This window comes from Haemaphysalis longicornis, unplaced genomic scaffold, assembly GCF_048455015.1.
Source record: "Haemaphysalis longicornis isolate Haplotype H1 unplaced genomic scaffold, Haemaphysalis longicornis Haplotype H1 scaffold_1, whole genome shotgun sequence".
Taxonomy (NCBI): domain Eukaryota; kingdom Metazoa; phylum Arthropoda; class Arachnida; order Ixodida; family Ixodidae; genus Haemaphysalis; species Haemaphysalis longicornis.
In genome coordinates, this window is record NW_027526203.1 from 476,271,419 (window position 1) to 476,294,633 (window position 23,215).

General features: G+C 49.5%; 1 protein-coding gene across 1 annotated transcript in view; it reads left to right on the forward strand.

Moving 5' to 3' along the window:
* Positions 1-23,215, forward strand: part of LOC144162761 (uncharacterized) — a 96,741-nt gene that overhangs the window by 35,308 nt on the left and 38,218 nt on the right. Inside the window, exons 4-5 of the mRNA XM_077693411.1 lie at positions 4,884-5,087; positions 13,189-13,268. Of these exons, the coding sequence (XP_077549537.1) occupies positions 4,884-5,087; positions 13,189-13,268 (284 nt within the window). The remainder of the gene's footprint in view (positions 1-4,883; positions 5,088-13,188; positions 13,269-23,215) is intronic.

The following is a 23,215-nucleotide window of genomic DNA, read 5'->3' on the forward strand; positions in this document are numbered from 1 at the left end:
AGACAAACGTTACAAACCACGTAGTCGGTTTGACGCGAGTTAAGTAAACTAACTGCGACTGTTGAAATGAGCGGTTCGGTTCACAAAACGACTACACAGCGCGACATGCGTCTACGGAAACTTCTGAAAACCGAAAAAGAGGGATTTCAGTACGCCTAATGCGTCCATTGTTAGCAGCCTCAACCGCCTCTCCCCTAAAACAACTGGAAGGGAGCACGCGCAATGAAGCCGCCATGCGTTCACAGGCCGCGTCAACAAAAATAACTGCGGCAGTCAACAAGTGCCGTAGGAGAAGAGCAACTGCGGCCGCGTTTCCCGCCGGGTCCTCACCCCCTCGTTTTTCCCTCTTCACCGTGACCCCTTTGCAAGCGACAGCCGCGAAACGCTTACAGCGCCAAACAGGGACCGGGAAAGGGGGGAGGTGCAGTTTTCGTTGTCTAATTTTGACATCCTTGACAGTTAAGCTGCACAGCGGCACTGCTAATGTTTGCGACTCGTAAACGCGCGTCCAAACTCGAGCTCGTGATAAAACTTGTTTGCAGTACTGTACTCACGAGTGCACATAATCAAGAGTGCAAGCGCTCGCAAAACCAGTATTCATGAGTATTGTACTCATGAGTACTGTGTACTCATGAGTACTATGTACTCATGAGTACTGTGTATTCACGAGTACTGTGTACTCATGAGTACTATGTACTCATGAGTACTATGTACTCACGAGTACTGTGTACTCATGAGTACTGTGTACTCGTGAGTACTCATACTCATTAGTACTCAAACTCATGAGTACTCGTACTCATGAATGCTGTACTCATGAGTACTCATACTCATGAGTAGTGTACTCATGAGTACTGTACTCACGAGTAGTTGACTTACCCCTGTACTCACTCGTCATCATACTCACTTTTTTTTCTGGGTGTGTACTCACTCATCATCGTACTCACTCGTGAGTTTGAGTACAAATGAGTACAAATGAGTGTACTCACGAGTGAGTACGCCGACCTATGCCTATAAATACCTTGGCGTGCATCTGACCAGTAACTTGGCATGGAATAATCACATTAACCATATCCTCGCGTCTGCTAACCGTTCTCTTGGTTTCTTCAAACGTAAGCTCAGACATGCTCCCGCGCGTTTACGAAAGTTGGCATATATCACACTAATACGCCCTGAACTAGACAACGCATCAGCCATTTGGGACCTTCATCAGGCATATCTAATAAATGACTTAGAAGCTTTGCAAAACCGTGCTGTCCGCTTCATCTTTTCTGATTACTCACCGTATACCAACGTAACCGCATTAAAAAAATCGTGCTGAACTCGAAGCCTTATCGCATCGTGGCCACATATCTCGCTTAACATTATTTCATAAACTGTACTACCATGTGTCCCTTCGTAACGAATTCATATGTGAACCCACAGCCATTTTTCCGTGTCAAGATAATTCATGCAAAATCAAACGCATCACATGTCGTACCCTCGCTTTTGCCGAATCATTTGTTTCTCGTACCATAATAGACTGGAATAATCTACCATCAAACAAACATTGTTACTGAACCGAATACATTAAGTTTACTAATGCTCCGAGCAAAAATATCAATGTATAATGTGTATCATTTCACTGCCTCCTTTCACTCAGTTCTTTCGCTGTCAAATGATGTGTGGTAATAATGCGTGTGGTAATATTCTGTGTAGTTCGTTCTAGTTACTGTACTAATAGCTGTTCTTATTGTTCTACTGAATTTTTCCTATTTGTTTCCCTCTAGCGATGTAAATTGTTTTTGTCATTTTTGGTTCTTGTGTTTATTTTGTTGTTTTTGTAGTTTTTCTGACACCACTGCAACACCACTTACCCTATGTAATACCCTCCCCAGAGGGCCTTTAGGGTTTTTTTTAAAACAAAAACATATCTGTTCCCTAAGTTAACCTCCTCCCCACTAAAAGGCGCTTGTGAACGGCTTGGTGCTTGCATGGCACGATCCAAAGAACGCATGTTTAAACGAACATTTTAATAAGGCGCTTACAATAAAGGTATACTAAACATCGTGTGCGGGACAAAAAAGATCTCAAGAAAGGCGTTTTAAGGCGTTATCACTTTGTCTTAGTGGGGAGTTCCAAGTATGTTGTTTTTACCCAGACATCTTGAAAACGCTTACAAATAAGCTACTTGACACTGCTCGTAGTATACATTTACTATACTTCGAGTAAAATTAGCCGTATCGAGATGCTTAAAGCTGCGTCAAGATGTCTTTAAGACAACGTATGTTGCATGGGGAGTGGTTTGTGGTCTATAAGATTTTGAGATGCTTCAGCTGAGTAGGATTCATATTGAAACGGGTGCTGCCGTAGGTGATTCGGGATGTAAGAACAGCAAGGGGTCTAAGAGAACTCGTCAAAGGTGAACTCGTCACAGCCAACTCGTCATAGGTTAACTCGTCACAAAGGGCAAGTCGTCATAGGGCATCTCGCACTAGGGAAACTCGTAACCTCGGGCAACTGGACATCTGGCCAACTCGTCACAATTTACGTTTTTCGTCTATTATGTTCAAATGAAAGGGTAAAAAAACTCGTATAATTCTCTACTTATGCGTAAACATTCTTGCACTCCTCCTTCAATTCACCAGCTTTAATGTTTCCTTGTGGCTTTCGACGAACACGCCAGACCAGACAGAGTGTCTTACTGTTTTTTATTTTGCTTTGTGCAGCTAATCACGTGAGTCTTTTATATCAGATTTCGTTTGCCCGTTGTTTTTTAATTCAAATTTTTATTTTTAGGTAATTGGGTGACCGCACTGTATTGGGTATACCTTTCCTATTTTGTTCTGCATTTTCGGTTTTTAATATTTTGATCTTTTGTTTTTGTCTTTTGACCAGCGATGATTGTCAACCGGTTAACTTTAGTTCCATTATTTGCTTTGTTACTTTGAGCTATCTATGGGAGTGAAAGCCAAGGCTGGACTTAAAAGTTGACCCACCTCTGCCCCCCCCCCCACACACACACACACATTTTGGAAGGATAAGAAAAGTAAGCAAAAGAAACCTGAATATATGCAAACAAACAAGAGGCCAACACAGGAAATACGAGATGTCAACGTGGGTGAAACTGTCAGACTGAAGCCAGTTAAGTGCCCCTCTCCCTCCCCCTCCACGATATCCATCAAAAAGGAACCGTAGAAGATAGAGTAGAGTAACAAATTATGATCTCTGGGTCAAAATAACTACAATAACAAAAGAAGCGAAACTGAAGACAGGACAAAAAAAGGTGGCCCCCCACCCGGTAAAAAACTGAGCATTTTTTTTTCGCGACAAGATAGGAAATAAGAAAGGGACAGAGGAACTTGTGGTAAAATGTAAAAACCATTTCAACCACCACCTGCAAGCGAACAAAAGGAGAGGACCCCACGAACACTGATGAGGTCAACCTGGGAATAATTATCAGGGTAGAAGCCACCAACTCCCTCCCGGCTTCTCCTCGACATCCGCCAAAACTGGAACTGCGAGGCGACATTTCCAAGGAATAGAAGGTCAGCGCTACCACTTTTCCTAGTACGGGGTCACCTAGAACGAGATGCCCTCTTTGCCAAGTTTCCATATGACCAGTTTTCCTAGGACGAATTGGCTGCGACGAGTGGGCCTGCCCAACAGCAAGATCCGCCTGTCGAATGAGGTCCGTGCCGGCACCTCAGAATTCTTGCCTATTTGTTTTAAAATGACATTACTGTATCTCAGTTATTTCTAAGTTGTTGAATCCACGCGGTGGTGTTTTATTTGTTGTTGGCTTAGTAATTTGATCTAGATAGACTTCATGCGGTTCACAAACTTTATGAGTGCCGATAAAAAGGTGAACATTACCATGTCCAGAAGCACTGGCTCCTATTTTCAGTACCGTAGACTTGGTGGGTGATATCTGCATGTCGGCTGTTGTCATGATACCTTCAAAAAAGAGCAGAGCTGCCTGGAGTCCGTGCATGATGATTTAGTAATAATGAAGGCCTACTTCTCGTTTCAAAAAGTGATGTCGTTAGCGTAAATTGTTATGCGGATGCCGCATAACAACGGCTGGGCTACGCGAACAATTTTTGGAGCTTGTTTTTCTTCGTAAGAATGCAAAAATTAATCTCATTAAACTTATGCAACCCTATGAAGTCGCCGCCAGCCGCCTCCTGCCAGATCACCTCCCCGGCCGCCAGCTAAGGAGGCGCGCGGACTAGCTCCACGATCTTTGACTATTTCACGCGACCCTTTCATTAAAGTATAAAATCAAATCAGCCTGTGGGCAACGAGGGGTCGGGGCACTAGGAGCAGCAAAGGCCGGCTGATAGCCACCGTCATGTAGTATCGATGGGATTGCAGACCAGCTCCCTGTGTTGAAATCGGGTAGCTCTTTTTTATTCGCCTGGAGAATAGAAAAGTTAAAAAAACACTTTAATGCGGGCCGTGTTCATGATTAAACCGAAAAATGCCAAAAAAGGTCAGATGCTTTTTTCAGAAATGTTGAGTAGCGTACAGCGCTTTGCGAGTGCATTTCTTCATCGCCCTTTCTTGGCTTCCGGAATGTCAGCGTCGTCCGCGGTGGCGCGGCCAAACAGCGGGAGAAAATGCAAAGCGCAGCGAAGTTACTAAAGTACGGCCGTCGGTAGCGAAGACACCCCTGAGCAACCGATATTTTACCAGCTGTGAACGCATATATCGTTCTCTGTGGCAGCGAATTCAGTCATAGCGCATAATATTGCAGAAAACAACTGCCGCATCTTCTCAGAGCTACGGCTGTTATTCTTAGCCGTACTCATTCCTACAAATCTGAACGTTGTGCATACAAACTGGCATGAAAGCTAGACAAAGGTAGCGCGGTTACATCCATTGTGTCGTTGTTCTCCTCGCAGCCCGGACAAGGGGACGCCAAGCGGCATCATCGAAGGCGTAGAGGACGACGAGGAGCCTGAGCTAAAGGACTTGAGTTCGGAGGAGTCCGAAGAGGAGCTGCCGTCCGAGCCACTGCCCTCGTTCGCCGACGCCTTCGGCGAGCCAGGCTCCCCTGCTTCAGCCGGGGTCGACGACTACGATAAGCCTTCGCCCACCGCCGACATGTAAGATGATACGCACGCCTTTCGAATGTTTGCTTGCGTAGAGGGCCCATAGATTTTTCTCTAGAGAGCTCCTACGGTCACATTGCAACTGTGCGACGGTGAAGTAGAGAAAATCGGGTAGCATGTGCGTTGACTGGGGCTCCGCTGTCGTGATCAGCCAGGATTCCTGCGATGTGATCGCGCACATCTTGGTATTTGCGTGCAAGGCGTGAGGGGTGCTGTCTGACGTCTAACTGGGCGACGGTGAAGTAGAGAAAATCGGGTAGCATGTGCGTTGACTGGGGCTCCGCTGTCGTGATCAGCCAGGATTCCGGCGATGTGATCGCGCACATCTTGGTATTTGCGTGCAAGGCGTGAGGGGTGCTGTCTGACGTCTAACTGGACCATCTTAAGTTCCTGCAGTCCTTACTCATCCTGCACGCACTTCAAGAAAGCCCACAGGTTTGGGAAACAGCCCTCGAAGTTTGACTGAAACGAAAAAGTAACGATTGAAATTATTTATTTCTTTAATGAGCACACTCAAATAATAACCAGACATAAGAGAACTGGAAGCCGCGATGCAAGGCCTCGGGAGAGTTGTTAGTGAGCGGAATATCTTGCTGTACGGCCTCATGCACGGACCACAGATAGGGCGGGAACATGACACTTTGTATTCCATTGCGCCATCGACGACCTATGTAGTTGGTCGTTGACGGCGCAATGTACAGTACTTCGAAGTACTTGGCTAAATCTGTGGGGCCGCTTGGCCAGACTTCTAGAAAGTCGTCGAAAGCGTCGGGAACCTCACAAACCAGCAGGAATGCCAATGCCAGCAGCATGAGTGTCTGGAAAACGAAACACTTTGAATTTATTTCAAAGTTTTGGTTTAACCGAGAGTATAGATATGTTTTATATTTGGCTGTTTCTGGCGCTCAGTTGGGGATCATTTCCACAAGACCAATATGTGCGTATTGAAAATAGGGCAACAGCGTTATTTTAATTTCAAAACAATTTAGATTTAAAATATATCGCCTTTATGAATGGAGCGCTAACATTCATGACGATTGCATGGGTGAAAATTACCTGAACGGCGAATTCTTCATCATTGCCGTAGCCTGCTTGCATACACAACTTGAGCAGCTTTCGGTACGCCGACTGGCAAAGATGGAAAAAGCATCCCTGAATCCATGTCTGGAGAAAATGATGTGAACAGGCTGCAATCACTGCCGACTCGAAGTCGCAGTATACGACCTCGAATGCCCCGTTAGTCACCATAGCAGTCTGAACAAAGAGCCTGAAAATAAATTTAGAATAATAGCGTCATAGGTCTATGCACGCCGTAAATCAGACACCTTAAATTCTTTTGAAGCAAAGCTTTCTACCTCTACCAGCCAACGGTTCTTTCGCGGCGTGCCGGACAATGAACCCTCAACGCGGCGTAGGCGAGGGGGGGGGGGGGCGGAGACGGTTTTACTCACGGAGCACACTGTAGATGGCGCGGCGAATTTACCCAGCGTTCCCCGCGCGGAGGTGCCTACTCTTGTCAGCTGCAGGACTTTGTCGTCTGCTTTAGCGACGGTTGTTTTGGGCTTGTTTTGGTGCAGCTGCGCGTCAATTGCGCGCTTCCCTTGCGCGGCTTGATTAACTTGTTCGACAGCACCTCCTGTGTAATCCGGACCCGACAGAATTAAATGGTCGTACGGCAAAGCTACGTTAAGGATTGGTTTGCAGGGCGGGAAAAAATGTCGAGACCACATATAGACATCTGGCCGCTAGAGAAACGCTATACCTTTTGGCCACTGCTTGCTGCGAATGGGACTCCATTTTCTAAATTGGTGAATACCAATTCGGTTGTGTTTTAGGAGGTATTACAAAAGGCGAAAGTAGCAAGTGGTTCTGATAAATAGTTATTATAAAAGTTTCCTCAGCTTTCTCGCAATCCTCAAACTTCCTAAACGAACTAGTTTTGGTCGGCATAAATGGGAATCACTAAGCTCACATGCCGAATTGTTTCGGTGCCTACGCTTGTGTCGCGCGGTGGTGTAGCCCCGAGCTAGCACATCAGGATGGCTAGGTTCCGCTGTCTCATTCTTCGAAAAACGCTCCTCTCCGTTTTCTTTCTGTCGACGCACGGCCGGGCTACAGCAGCAGCGTCCGCCGCTCTAGCCCGGCCGTGGCCGACGTTGCTGCTGCGTTCGGGAAGCTGCCCCCGCGAATTCCAGGTAACGGCTGGCAGAATCTCTGGTTTCACTCTTTGTAGGGCCACGTGTGTGAATTCAAGTGACGTCACATGGGCAATGGTTGTGGGTATCGTTTAAAGCTTTGCTTTCCAATCACCTTCACAGAGTGGATTGGAGCCATTTTTTTTCAGTAGAACTTACCGCTGATACGTTTCCTCTTGTTTGGTAGGAGCGCATAAATCAGGGGGATGACTGCGCCGTGATACAGACCATGCAACGTGTGTATCTGATAAAAGTAATGGCGTCACTTTGAAAGTTCCATCTATACCAGCACTTTGCAGCAGAGGGGCGTTCAAAATGTTTTGCGGTGACGAAGACCAGGGTGCGGTCGCGCCACTGTCGTACGCCAGGAATGGGGAATCGTCACTCCCTGCCATCTGAAAAATACATGAATATGGTAGATGTTACTTACAGCAGCTGTTGGAAAAAGTCCCTTGGTTAACCAGGTATACCTTGAACTCCCCCAGAAGAATGATATCCTCGCGTTCTTTCGGAAGAATTCATAAGAATTTTGGCGCTATACGGATGGTTCCTTTCCGCGTGCTGGGCGCAGGCATCTCGGAAGCCGTATGCTCGCTTACCGATGCAGCTCTCTCAACCAAATGCGATGCTGTGGCTCGCCCTCATTCCCTGGCAGTGTAAAAGGCACATGCAAGGCGTGTTAGGCCACTAAAAAATGAGTCAGCAAAACAAGTAAAAAATGAACAGAATTTTTATTCAGACATGCCTATTGATTTGAAGAACGGATGGCGCCTTACCAGCTTTCCTGTTCATTCCCTGTTGCACCTTCAAAAGGTTGATGTCGGTCGGGTCCGCTGCGTGAGTTCCTTGACCGCCACCACTGAACAGTTGTCTGTTGTTATCTCGCCTTGCAGAGTTTCCGCTCCCTGCATGCCCAATAAGTGTCCGAACTGTTCTGCCTACGGAAAGTACAGGAACGTCCCTGATACAAAACATCGGTGCACCTCGCTGAGTTTTCGTGACCTTCGTTCTTCCCCGGCCGCTAAAGAAGACATAAGAACCGAAGGAGAGTATATTCGTCCTGGCACGCCAGCTTTTACAGCCTGGTGCTTCTTTGTTAGAGGTCACGTGATTTGACCGTAGCCCATTCTTCTCGGCCCTTTCCAGCCAGTGCTTTAATTGCTTGCGATTTCGCGGAGAAATGAAATCCAAGCGACGAAAAGGCAATCTTTCTGGGCCCAAATTTCCATGGCGAAATTGCTCTGCCCCGCGTTCAAAACACAAGTTCGAGGCCTTCTCGCCAACTCCCCCCCCCCCCCCCTTTCTCCCGAATCCCGGAATGGCGCTTAAGTGGCTTTTAAAGGGTTCAAACACACGTGCAAGTAACACCGTCACGTTGTCACAAAGAAGTATCCACCACCCTCCCCAACTGCAGCTGTAACTAAAGTACCATTATCGGTACCAGCTAAGTACCCAACCTCAACACCCCTGTGAAGCAGCGCTCAAAAGTGCAGGTCACGCTGACCTCTCCACACCCCCCCCCCTCCCTGCCCCAAAAGAAAAAAAAGCAGCGCTTCAAGGCATTGTACACACGTGCAGAGGTCACACAGACCTCCCCACGCCCTCTTAAGCAGCTTTAACGAGGTTACCATCGTCGAAACCTGCCTCAGACCCGCTTTCAATGCGAATTTCCGATCAGCGCTTCAAAGCGTTTGTTAACACCGTCGCGGTGCAACAAAATCCATGCGACGAAAAGGCACCTTGCCCGAGAGTTTCTATCTCAAGATGAAATTGTAACAAAAGTCCGGTGTGACGAGTTGGCCTATGACCAGTTTTCCGGTGACGAGCGGGCATGTGAGAAGTGGGCTCGTTCCCGTTTGCTTTCTATTTGTGTAGTAAAGCGCCAAGTTTCCGCTCCGTATTTCATCCCCCGAACGACGCATTGGTAGTATATTCTTCTTTTGAGGGATAGAGGTAGTTTCCCTTTCATTATTTGGGAGTGCTTGCCGAGTGCATTCCAGCCCATACCTATTGCACGCCGAATTTCTTTCTGGTGGTTGGGATCAGCACTGAAGATCTGTTCGAGGTAGTTTTATTATTCTACTTGTTCTAGCGTTTCGTTACACATGCTGAAGAGGGCTTTCCATGCTTCTATCATCATTACTTCAGGTTTATTCATATTTATATTTAGCTCGACGGCCATGCTTTCTGATTGCAGTTCCTCAAGCATTTTTTGCAGGTGTTCTTCAGACTCACTTAGCAAGACTATATGTATCGTCTGCAAAGCTCAAATGGCTCAAGTATTCCCGTTTATCAGTAAACCTGTGTTTTTCCAGTCAAGCTTCCGGACTACCCCTTCAGACATGCTGTGAACAGTTCTGGCAAGACGGTATCGACCAGTCGTACGCACTTTGGGATTGGGAGTTTGTCGCTTTGCTTGTGAAGGAGTATCCTACCCGTACACCACTTACATATGTCGCCTAGAAGTGGTTATGTTGGTCTTCTGTATATTTCCCCTGGCCTTTACGCTTCCATCACTGATGCTGTGTGCACTAAATCACGCGCTATTTAATAGTCTATAAATGTTATCTCTAGGGGTTTAGTATACTCTGCGGATTGTTTTAGTACTTTATTGACGACTATTGGACAATTGAGAGCTTAGTAACCGTGAAATCGTATGACCCGAGAACGTACCGACGGGGTTCTACTATATATAGCTTATTTTAGTGAAGTTTGCGTTAAAAGTGGTGTCAGTGTTATTCTAACGAGGCAATCTTTCGAATCAACCAAACTTGCATTTTGTCTGCACAGCCCCTTTAAACTCGCCAGTAGCGAGAGATGGCCGCTCACGCCAGCAAATCGCAGATGAAGAGAGCCGAAGGATGGAGTTAAGCGAGCGTGCAGACGAGCGGCGAAATTTACCATCGTCGTAAACTCGCCTATTGCTTGGCGGCAGGAAAAGCAGCCGTGCAACGCGTAGGAGACAGATTGAAACCATTCGGAAGTGTTGAGGGGATCGCAAAGCAAAGCGTACAGTCATAAAAAAATGAAATGCGAACATGAAAATATGAACCAGAATACGGAAAAGCGAAGAAAATGGATAGTGAAGATAAAATAACGGCTCAGAAGACGTATATTTGGAAAGACACCTGTTTAAACTTTGTTACTATAATAAAGCTACGCGACAATTCCACTTGCACGGAAAGAAATCGCACTTTTTGCGTGTTCTGATTCATATTTTCGCGTTTCCCGGCCGCGGCGGCCGCTTTTCTGATGGAGGCGAAAAGCAAAAACGCTCGCGTGTACGATATTTCGGCGCACGTTAAGGATCCCCAGGTGGTCAAAATTATTCCGGAGCCCTCCACTACGGCGCGCCTCATCGCCTGCGTTGCATCGGCGCGTTAAACCCTACAATCAATCAATCAATCAATCAATCAATCAATCAATCAATCAATCAATCAATCAATCAATCAATCAATCAATCAATCAATCAATCAATCAATCAATCAATCAATCAATTAATCAATCAATCTTTTCGTGCTCGCGTTTCAATTGTCCATGACTGCACAAAGCGCTTCGTCAACGTGACGTGGAAGCAAGTCGTCTCAGACATTCAACTTGCCATTCAAGCGTTTGCCATCAAAACGCGTAAGTGCTGAGGTGCCGCTGCAGATTGCCTGGCGGATGTGCGCAACCCAATGGATCCGAAACAGTTTCGTTGTTTAACTCGCCAAAATATGAACGGTTCGACCCTTTCTGGGGCTTCGTGGTTATCTTGTTTGTAGCAGTGTAGGCCAGCTACTGACATGCATATTTTTCATCCGGAGGCACTTTACGTACCCTGCGGGCTGCTGCTTGCCATGGGAGCACCAGGGTGGAAAGAGCTCCCCGATTTCTGAGCCCGTGTGGATAATGGTACCCTTGTTATAGATGCGTAAACAAAAACAAATGGGCTTTAGAGGTTCCTTCGTGCACGCGTCATCGAGGGAAGAACCTGGAGGTAATTAGATATGGGTCGCTGCTGGCCGGTGGCGCTATCCCCACATATACTGCCGCTGTCACTGACAAGATCATCATCATCATCATCATCATCATCATCATCATCATCATCATCTTTATTTCTACGTGTCCACCAACAGCCAATGGCCTTAAGCGGTGGTGCACAGGATGAAACACAAAATTCGATGCAAACACAAACAACTATATATGTAGCCTGAAACGAGGAAAAATAAATAGAAGGAGAAAGAAAAAAAAACGATCAGTGCACTTCAGTCAAAGCAAGCTTAAACAAATGCAAATTGTTAAAAATATCAAGGTGACTTGCATTTTCATTGTACAGTCTAAGCAATCTCTGCATAGGAGAACAAATAGAACTGATTCGAAATAAAAGAAATTCACGAAAGGACTTACAGGGAACTGTAATCCCAATTGATGACGTAAGGTCTTCACAATCAATGATGCTGTGTAAAGACTTAAACAAAAAAAGCAAATCCGCGTCAAGCCTCTTTTTAGACAACGTAGCCAATTGCAATTTCTCCAACATGTTTTCATACTGATAGTAAACTCGGCGATCGAAATGCCTGTCGTATAGAATTCTAATAAAACGCCATTGTACATTTTCAAGCTTAGCGCTACTTGTTATGCCCTACCTGTTCCAAACAACAGATACAAAATGAAGTTTTGGGATCACGATAGTTAAGAATAATCGAACAAAACACAAAGGATTAGAAAAAGACTTCGTAATTCGCGAGACAATTCCCAAGAGGCTGTAGGCCTTGTTCACAACAGAATCAACATGCGAACGAAAATGCAGTTCTGAATCTACAACAATGCCAAGATCACGACATTCTTAACCCGTTTGAGCACTGTTCCATTTAGTGTGTAATCATGTAGCACAGCAAGACTTTTTCTAGTGAAAGTCAATACACAAGTTTTGGTGACATTAATTAACAGCTCATTTTCAGCACACCAATTAACTATATTTAAGATGTCAGACTGAAGTAGGACGCAGTCATCATGCGTGCACATTTCTCGAAACAATTTGATATCATCTGCATACAAAAGTGTGCGGGAATTTTCGACACAGCATGTAATATCGTTAATAAATACATTAAACAAGAGAGGGCCCAAAACAGATCCTTGTGGAACGCCAGAAGTAGAAATAAAAGGCTTGGACAGCACACTGTTAACGCGCACGTAACTACATCTACCGGACAAATAATCCATAAAGAAAAGTACAAAGTTGATTGCACACGCCATATGCTCCTAACTTTTCAACCAGTCTCTGGTGGTCAACTAAGTCAAACGCTTTGGACAGGTCAAAGTACGCGGCATCAACCTGACCACGATTTTCAATATAATAACTTGTGTACTCCAAAAATGTCATTAGATTAGTTTCTACGGATCGGCCTTTATAGAACCCATGTTGTGCATTCCCGATCTGACGTTTAAAAAAGAACCATAGGTGATGAAACAGGGCAATTTCAAAAACTTTCGCAAAAGGGCTCTTCAAAGTTATAGGTCGGTATTTAGTGACGTCACATGAGTCCCCAGATTTATGTACAGGAACAATTAAGCCTGTAGGAAGATGTGGAGGGGGGGGGGATGGAACCTAGCTCTCCTTTGTGACTGCCCTTGGTTTCCTAATGCTAACAAGATTTTCAGAAAACCCCAAACATCTGGCACGTTGCAAACAAAGTTGCGCACTAGCCGATCAAAAGCACTTGGAAAAGGACGCTGCGAATGCGCTTTGCCTCATGTCGAACCTGCCCCCGTCCGGGTATACATGCCGTGTCCCCCGACGGGTGAGGGAGCAGACATTGGAATTGTTCTAGCATGTGCTACTCTGCGACGGTTAACGCTTCGGGCGAGGGCTATCTAGTCGGTGTTTATGAGGGGTTCGTGGCGTCTACTCTTTCCAGGGTACCATCACCCGCCACGAGGGTCCAGAAATCAGAGAGCGCTTTCCTGCCTGGCGCTCCCATGGACAGCAGCCCGCAAGGTACGTACAATCAAGCGAGCCTCGCACAGTGTGAGGCCTTAGTGCACTCCAGTGTTCTCGTAGACACCTAACTCCGCTAGAGCTGTAGATATTAGCGCTGAATGAATTTGTAAACCAAAGAAAAAAAAAAGTCCGCAAAGCGTCGCGTGCCTGCCTGCCCAGTTTTTGCGCTGGTACGTGGAATTGACTAGTTTCACGGCTCAGGGCTGCGAAGATGGGTGAGGGTTATGCATTCAAGTTTAAAACAGACAAACAAACAAACAAACACAAACAATGGATGGTTCAAAAACAGAGCAACGCAAAAGGTGAGGATGGGTGCTGACTGACGAATATAGTTTATTGCGCAAAAAGGGGATTATATATGGCCAACATGAGAGAGCAATCTTCGTGACAAAGACATCGGCTACGAGAAACAGGTAGGAGCCCCGCCTCAGCTGATTCCGGAAGCGCGCCCATTCTTAAAGCGTCAGGAAAGAACCGTTGCTCGCGCTGTGGATGTGGAGTGATAACGCCCGTATAAATCAGCGGTAAGAAGTCAGAAAGGATTAAACTATCATAGGTCTTAACCTTTAAAGGCCCATAAGGTTTCTATTGAAGATAAATGAGTGAGTTCTTCCAGAAACGCTATTTATTAGGCTGTGAACACAACTACAACAGATAAAACCCCTGCAGTTGCAAGGAACAAGAAATACAGCTATGGGGATATTGTTCCCTGTGGGCATTCAGGAGTGTCCTACTTTATAGGAAACTTCGCGAAGCCAGAGCCGCGCAGAGGCCAACCTTGTATGTTGTGCAAGTTATCTTGGACCGATTGTGGCTTTTTGCCCTTGAACAATATCTAACCGCACGTACGGCGCTAATGCCTGTGAGAAAAGGGGCGTGGCGTATGAAAACACATCTTCATCCTAAGAATAAAGGAACGTATATTAAATGCAGAGTATTTCTTTAACTCACGATGTCACCCGGCGTTGACGTGCCTCGGCGTCCGCAACAGCCGTTCCAGGTGCGCCCTCTCCCCCACTCCTCCTCGCCTGCTCTCCGCTGCTCCTCGCGTGTTCTCTGCGTGCTCGGATCGCGTTCAGCAACAGGTGGGGCGCGCATGCGTCGTAGTTTGGCGCGGGAGCAACAACAGTTGTGGCGTGATCGTGACGTAGTCGTGACGTGGTCGTGGCGCGGTCGTGCCGTGATGGGGCAGTTCTCGGCGTTCGCTCTCGCTGTCAATTTTAAATGCAGAGCATTTCTTTAACTCACGATGTCACCCGGCGTTGGCGTGCCTCGGCGTCCGCAACAGCCGTTCCAGGTGCGCCCTCTCCCCCACTCCTCCTCTCCCGCATCACGCTACCCTCCTCGCTCTCAACAACAGGTCCGCACCCCTCCCCCTACACTATATAAAAAAATAATGCTTACCGGCGCCTGGTTTCGATCCCACGACCCTGCGGGCGGAACGCAAGGTACATGGTGCTCTACCCACTGCGCCACAAAGCCGACACAGAATGGAAGGCTACGAACGCGCCTTATATCCTTGACTCATTCAAACTACGTCAAGAAGCTGCTGATAGAACGCATTCACTACCTGTGGGCGGAACGCGAGGTACATGGTGCTCTTCCCTCTGCGCCACAAAGCCGACACAGAATGGAAGGCTACGAACGCGCCTTATATCCTTGACTCATTCAAGCTACGTCAAGAAGCTGCTGATACAACGCATTCACTACCACCAACTCCCCAAACACTAAACGTTAACGCAATACACCCACCCCCTATGCGTCGCATTTACTCGAGTCCCCCTCGCGGGGAGATGGGCCCTTTTTTTATCTCCTGTATCCTGCCAGCCCATTATCTTTCCTTGTTTCGCAAACAGGTTGCCTTGCTTCGCAAAAGGTTTACTTGCTCTACAAGAATTTTCACTCTATAACAAAATAATGCGTCAATAAGTCAAAAATCATGTACGTGTAATACGCGGTATGCTTCAATGAAGCTCGTGACTGTAAATCGAAATTCGTGCTGCTTTTTTTTTGCTGAAGGGAGTGTATGTCCCAGCGGTCATAATTACATTCATGTTCTTCAAAACATGTCCCTGCTAGCATTGGCGTTTGACAAGCTGGCCATGTCTGCAATGCTATCAATTTCTGCGTCTTTTGAATGGGTATATACAGCTGAAGCCTCATCAACATAATCTTCCACTATCTACATTGTCAGGAAGGTAATAAAAAGGTTGTAAACCTCCTCTGCCGTCAGATGCCGAGCCATACAAAACAAAAAAGAAAATAGCGCAAAAATATTCGAATGCACTGAAAGCCCGTAGGGAAATACGTTCCCATGTGGTAGATTTGATCCAAGCCTTACTCCTAGTACATAAAAGCAAAAAGGGGGCTCAAAACTACGCTAGCTAAGACATCAGCTTATCATATCAATAGTATTTCCTTACTTTGCCCGCAGTGGATTACTTAGTAATTCATATCCCGTAGCCATTATGGTGCTCAATGTGCGCAAGTCAAGATTGACAGAAAATTGCGGCATATGATCACAATACCTGCAGCGGCAGTTAGTGGAATGAAGATAAAAGAACGATTTTTTCCTGTCATGGTAGGCAGGCATCGCGCTAGATGGCGCCACAATACTGTGAGGGAATAAGAATACTCAGGAGAGGCCCCTAGCATCCCAATGCATTGCAAAAACTGTGAAGGAAGTGACGTCATTTTTCTTGAGATGACGATGATGATGATGATGGCTTGGTGGCTGCCCCTTTGTATCGGGGGGACACTCCTTAGGGCATATAATCCCCCCGGCGCCCTAGCCTCAAGTTTTGTACGTCGTCTCCTTTCCTCATGCTAACGGGCGCGTCTTCGCCATTCCTCCAGTCGGCGCCTCGTAGTGCCGACCGGATTCGGCACCACGTCACCAGTCACCCGCCCCGGTGGCACTGCACTCGCATCCGTGGTGTCGCCCGTGCCCAGTGTGCCCCCTGGCGGGGGATGCGCAACGAAGCGAAGCGCCTCCGCCATGGTGGTATCACTAGGGTGGTGGGGATTCAATCACACAACAGGGACGATTTTAGAGAAGCAAAGGTCTAGCTTTGCCTGTAGTGCCAGAAAAAGTGTAGTGGCGGCGTCGTGAACTACCGAGAACGCCCGCTTGATGGCGCTGTAAACACGGCTTCGTAAACATGGCGGATGCTTTTTGCACAGGCCGCTTGAGCTCCTTAATAACATGGCTGCCCTCGCACGGCGGCCGCCGGCTCGCTGCTTCACGGCCGGACTCGACTCTCCTCCCGCGCGCGAAAGGAGCGTCGAGTCCGGCCGTGGCTGCTCCTGCTGGTTCTTGGCTGGCACGCTGGCCGCGTGTTTACTTGCGCCGCGCTAGTGAAGTGATGTTACGCCAGGTGACCAGATGGCCTCGACTGGCACAGACCACAGTGAGCAGCAAGTGAGAACAAATCGTTTATTGACATCCGCAAGTTTACAGAGGCCAGGACATCATTTCATTTCGATCGCTGCAATTGTACGTCGCTGCCGTGAGAACATTTTTTTTTGCCATCTCGTTCACTTGCGCTAAGATTTCGAACGAAGGGCACAAATGAGGTATTGACGGTGACAACGGTTTCGTTTGCACCGTCTTTCTAGCGGAGTGCATAACACTCAGCTGTTGGAAGAATAAAATATTCTGGCCTCGACAGCTGTCTTCCGATGCGGAATTTCCCACATTTGTCACTCCACATGCACTCAATTCCCGTGTTTTGCCAGTCCTCTCAACAACTGATGGACGCAAAAGCACATAACAGCAATAACAGTCACGAAACCAGTGCTCCGCGCACATAGAAACGGTGGGCCGTTGCACCGGTTTCAATTTGAATTGGCGGATTTGTGGTTGCTAATTCAGCAACGAGGTGGTGCACCAGTCGGCTGTTCGTAAAAAGTTGCGTACATTTTAAGTGCGATGCACTTTATAAGCGACCCCAAACCATCCACCGCCGGCGGCGGCGGCGTCCGCAGCCCTGCTCTCCCTAGCAACGGCGCAGAGCGGAGAGGAGCGTCGGTAGCAACGGCGCAGTGACGTCACTCACCACGTGACGCCACGCCCTCACCGCTCCCTCGCGGCGCGGTGGTGTGCGCCGCGCGCATCCCTCTCCTCACCCGCGCCGTGACGTCACGCACCACCTCCTCTCCCGGCAGCTGCCGTGCGCCGCTGCGCGCGTCCCCCTCCCCCTTCGCTCGCTCCTCCTCTCTCCTCGCTGGCTGCAGCTGCGCGCGCACCCCTCTCTCTCGCGCGCCCGCCTCCTCTCTCAGCCACCTGGCTCGGCGCGCTCGAGCGGCGTACCCCCCTTTATATGCAGCGATAAACCGCCAGACCTCTGTGGGTCGGCTCGCGCGCGCTCTCTCGCTAGTCTCTTGCTCGCTCTGCTCCAGTTTAGACCGTTCGCTGGCTGGGCGCCTCTCAAGGCGATGTCAGAATTACTACGCCGTGTACTCTCGGCGCAAGAAATGCATTCGCACATCCTCACGATTACCTTCGGGGAGGTGGGGGCAATTTTTTTGCTCAACAGATGTTTGATGCGAAAATTGTTAATATTATTTTTAAATAACACATTGTAAGCGAACTGTGTGGGCTCTTTGAGTCACGGAATGAATGTTTTGTATTCTATACCAAAAGTAACTTTTCGCTTGCGCCGTCCGGTGGACTTGATGGTCGAAAAGTGCCCTGTAGGTTGGTCACGTGGGGCGTCGATTTTTACGCCGCCTATAGGGAAACCAGGGAACGTCCAAGCTTGAGAGGCCTGATTCAATTGTTCGCACCGCAACGCAATGCGTTCTGCAGTCTCCTCTTCCTCACCACACACCGCACACATCACCTCCTCCGCATCGTCCCATTTCCGCCTCCACATCCGCGTCCTTAGCACCCCAGCCCGCGCTTCGAACAGCATCGCACTTCCTGGCAAGTTGTCGTCAAAGTGCTCCTGAGAAATGGTGTGTTTGTGTGACGCGTACAGACGGAGAGATGGTTTCGCCACGGCCCTGTCCGCCCATCTTTTCGTTTCCGCAGCTACCACTCTCTCCCGCAGCTGTTTCCCGCTCAGGCTGGTCTCCTTGATGCTATTTAAGACCGGTAGCGGCACCTCGTTCTTGTGGCCCAGTGCGCGCACCCGTCTCTTCCACCTTGTGGCGTCACCTGCTAACAGCATACACCGGTGAACCCGGTGTACCCAGAGCGTGTTGCTCAGCGAGCATGCTCGGATCTCTAAACCGAGCTTGGCCACGGCCTCTCGTGCCTCGAATGAGGACCAGGATACATCCCCTTGGACTGCCTCATTTGGTGTCGACCGGTGGGCACCCAGGGCCAGTCGTCCCACCTCCCTTTGTCGTCTCTCCAAGTACTTCCGGGTGGCTGATGACAGGCAAAGCACTGCATTAGCAAACGTGAGCACCGGGACGTGCACCATCTTCCAGAGGCTCCTGACAACCTCCACCCTGTTGAAGGACCAGAGGATTCGGGCCCTCAGGATGTTCTGGCTGCGCAGTGACTTTCCGCGAAGCCCCCGCTCATGTGCAGCCAAGTAGTCCGGATCGGTGGTCAAGTCCACACCCAGGTACCGGTACGTCGCTGCAAAAGGGACAGGCTTCCCCTGCACTGTGAGCGCTTCTCCATCTGGTAGTGCGCTCGTGTCCCCCCAGCGAAGTATGGCACACTTCGGCGCACTGAACCTCAGCCCCAACAGCTCTGCGTGTTTGGTGCAAATGTCCAGGAGTCGCTGCAGGTCTGAACGAGAGTCCGCTGTAAGGACAATATCATCAGCGTACATGAGGCCCGGTAGGCGCTGATGGATCGTCCTCCCCTCCTCCATATAGGTCCAGTCAAAGCCTATTGCACTTCCCTCCAGCTCTGCCTCCAGATCGCCCAGGAACAGCATGAATAGCAGAGGGGACAAAGGGCAGCCCTGACGGAGGCCCCGTTCGACAGGCACCGGCTGGGAGCACACGCCCTGCCATTCCACTACCACTTCTGTGTCCGCATACAGGCTCTGCAGCAATCCCACTACTTCCACTGGCAGGCCCTTGTCCTGTAGTTTCTTCCACAGTAAGGTGTGGTCAACTCTGTCGTATGCCTTCTCCCCGTCCAGGAAGGCAGCCCACAGTTCCCGCCCTTGCAGACGGGCCACCTCTATGCACTGGGTCAGGACGTAGAGGTTGTCATCCAGCCGTCTACCCCTGCGAAAGCCGTTTTGGAGCTCTCCCAGGGCTCCCTCTCGTTCTGCCCATGCCTGCAGCCGTCTGCGAAGGATCTGGGTGAAGACTCGGTACAATACCGCTGTGACAGTGATTGGCCTGCAGGCCTTCCAGCTGCTGCGATCTCCAGTTCCCTTCGGAATGAACACCATCCGGCTGCAGTTCCACTCTTTGGGCACCTGCCCGTCACCAGGATCATGCCGAACATTTCCCGCAATGCCTCACACTGCCTTGGGCCCAGACACTTCAGCAGAGTCGCTGGTAAGCCGCCCAGACCTGTCGCTGTTCGGGTCGGGATGTGAGTTAGAGCCCACTTCAACTCTGTTTCCCCTACCGACCCAAGCCACTCTTCTAGGTCTGCCGCAGGCCCTCCATCCTGCCCTTGCCCACCTGTGCAGGTCTCTGCGCAGTCCTGCGTAGTGCCTCCATGCTCAATCACTTCTGAGGCGCCACTCGGCTGTTCTTTCCTGAAGAGAGCCGCAACGACAGACACCATGAGCTCCCTGCTGTCCCTCTCTGACAGAAGCTGTTGAGTCTCTGGGTGTCGCAGCTGCTGTTTGGACTCTGCATGCTTGTGCGAGCGTTGGACATGTTGCCAGAACTTTCGGGGTGCCTCCCGCCCACTCCTTTTCAACTCCTCAATGAATTTCTTGTTTACTTGTCGGATGCTGTTCTGTACGGTGCAGGCTGCCACGTACTTCTTTTCTCTGTAGGTGTCCCACAGCTGTTTGCGAACTGGCTCAGGTTGCTGAGCCCGTACCGCCGTCCGATGTTGTCGACATGCTGCCTTCCTCTCCTGTAGTGCAGTTTGGACAGCTGCGTTCCACCATCTCTTTGGCCCATGCTTGCAGCTTGGTACGCTGGCTTCGGCCTTGCTTCATCCTTTTCGCAGCCTGCACCTGCTTGACCAACTTCGAGTACTCAACCACAGGTTTTTCCTCCAGCACTTGTGCAATGAGTTGCACCTCCTGCTCAGTCAAGTGTGCCCTAACGTTAGCACTGCTCCTTCTCTCATACCTTCCCCCAAACATAAGCAGCAGCCGGTTGTGATCACTGCCCAGGCTTTGGGTTCCAGCTTCATCAATCTCCATCCTCGTAAGCTTCTCGTAAAGGCCTTGTGACATTATGCCAAAGTCAATTGCTGATGAGCGGTTCCCAGACGACCAGGTCACTCGGCCCTCACGCTTGTGCTGAAGATTAGCGAGAACTAGATGGTGTCTGTTCATGGTGTCCAGAAGCTCCTGGCCATTTCTGTCCGTCATATCACCAAGGTCTTCTAGGTGGCCATTGAAGTCGCCCAGTATCAGCATCTGGTGTTCAGTCTGAAGGTATTTTATGTCCTGTCTTAAGCACTTCCACAGCTTCTCATTTTGCTGCCTGTCGGCCTGACCGCACCACATGTACACCACACCTACTGCCGTCCTTTGTCCCATCAAGTCACCTGCCAGCCACACATGTTCCCGGCACTCTGGACGCACTCGGGACCACCCGAGATCCTGCCGGAACAATACTCCCACGCCTCCTCCTCTCCGCTCACCGGCTCCCCTGTTGCACCCCTCCCAACAGAACTGTGCATGTCCAGGTGGCACTTCAGACTCCCGGAGTTGTGACTCAGCCACACCATAAATGAACAAGTGTTCGTCCTCCAGGGCCTTGAAGATCTCTTCCCACTTGCTTTGCGATCTGCCACCCTGGATATTGAGGTATGCAATGCCCGATACAGCCTGGACTCCTGCCCGTCGTCTCCTCCTACGTCGTCGCCTCCTACAGTCTGGTGCATTCTTTGCATGCTGACGATGGGGGGTGTCCTTGGGCCCGGGTGTATTCCCAGTCTCCCTTACCGCCGCTGGGAGCCCATGCTTTCTGCCGCTCAGACGCGCCTGCTCAGCTGCAGGAGCATGTTGCCCATCGCAGCCATCAACGTTTGCTGGGTTTGTGGATTGCCATTCCCAACGTGCTGGGGGATCTTTGGGCACTGTGCTGCCGCACCGCAACCCCTAAAAAAGCACACACGCGCTTGCCCAGCCTTGTGCCCAACCCATGGGCTGTCTCCCAGGAGTATCCGTCGCCACTCATGTCCCTCTCCGTGATGTGGCCGGCTGTCCGGACAAATTCAACCTGTGGTCCCAGCACCCGACTAAAACCCTGGACCAGCTCATTCCAGCGGTGCCTTTTGCCCTTTGTTTCCTCGGCATTCCCCTCCATGACTGGAATGGCATAGATGAAGTAGTGGTTCTGAGGGAACTGTTGGACCCATTGGCCAACCTTTTCCTCAGCCACTGCACCTCTACCTGGGGGTCCCAGTCATCTACGAGGTCAGACTGGCCTGCATGGAGAATAACCAAGTGCTGACAGTTGGTGTGCTTTCGCAGCTCTTCATCAACTTTCACCGCTGCCTCCCGCAGCGTTGCACGCTCCTTGGTATAGAACCACATGCGCCTATCCCCCTTAGCCCACCCCAGGGCTCGGTGCTTAAGCTTGTGCGCGTTGGTGTCACCCACAACCAGCGCTCTGCGTCGGACTTCAAGGTTGCTGCCCCCAACATGATGCTGTTTAATTGGATGAGCTGGAGTGTTTTGGCACTGGCTCATTTGGGCTTGCGGCTGCTTCTGGGTCTCAAGCTGTTTGCTTGGTTGGACCTGGGTCGGCATCTGAGCCCGGATCCTTCGCTTCCTCTTTCTTCGTCCTGACTGCCACCCTTCGGAGTCCATTGGACTGTCGGTTACCGCTGCTGGTTCCCCGTTGCCTTGGGACCTTACAGGAGTTGTCCTCCCTTTCTCCTCTTCGTTGCTGTTCATGAGCAGTGACTGGCTCTCTGGGTCGTCGCTTCTGCTTTATTCCCGTGTCCTCTCCTTCATCCCCAGTTGTGCGCAGTCCTGAGGCTTGTTGTCCTCCTTTAATATCGGGGATTCCGTGCTGCTTTCCTTGGCATTGCCCAAAGCCGTCTGAGTGGTTTTTCCAGTAGGTGCGGCGATCTCTTCCACCCAAGGAGCACCGCAATCTGTCTCGCCTTCTTTCCTCTCGGTCTGGCGTTGCACTTCCTGCAACCCTGCGGTTGATGTTGGGACTCCGCTGTACTGCATACTGGCGACTAGTCCCTTCAGTATTCCTACCTGGTCCTCCAGCTTTTTTTCCTGTTGCCATTGGGATTCGAGCTTTGCCACTGTAAGGTCATGGGCCTCGTTTGCGCCCGACATTTGGGCATCCTACCCCTGGACACGTAGCTCCCATTCTTCGCTGATCCGTTTAAAGGGACACTGAAGTGAATTTGTCAAGCTCCCGTTTTTGCTTGCACTGCGTAGACTGGCTCAAATTAGCACACTTTTCATCGTTTATGCGGTTGACAAATCGGTAACTATTTTACAAAGCGCGAAAGAAGAAAAACTACCATGCGCGGTTTGCGGCGGCCGCACCAACTAAGCTGTGACGTTCTGTGACGTTAGGAGGAGGGGGAACCGTGATTGGACGCTGCCCAATGTTAGCAATCAAACAAGTTTCGGTTTCAGTTTCGGTTCTGTAAAACAACATGTTTGACATCCGATGGCGTCGTTGGATGGGCATTCTCAATATCCCAGTAATCGTAGTACCGCGCTTGTGCCATGTTGTCGGCTGTAAAATGCATAATATAAACCTCCCAGGACGGCTTGGAATCGTAGCATTCACTAGCCGAGGCCTACGCAGTGCATGAACGCCCTCCGCGCCCCCGCAGACGCTGAAATGCATGCGCT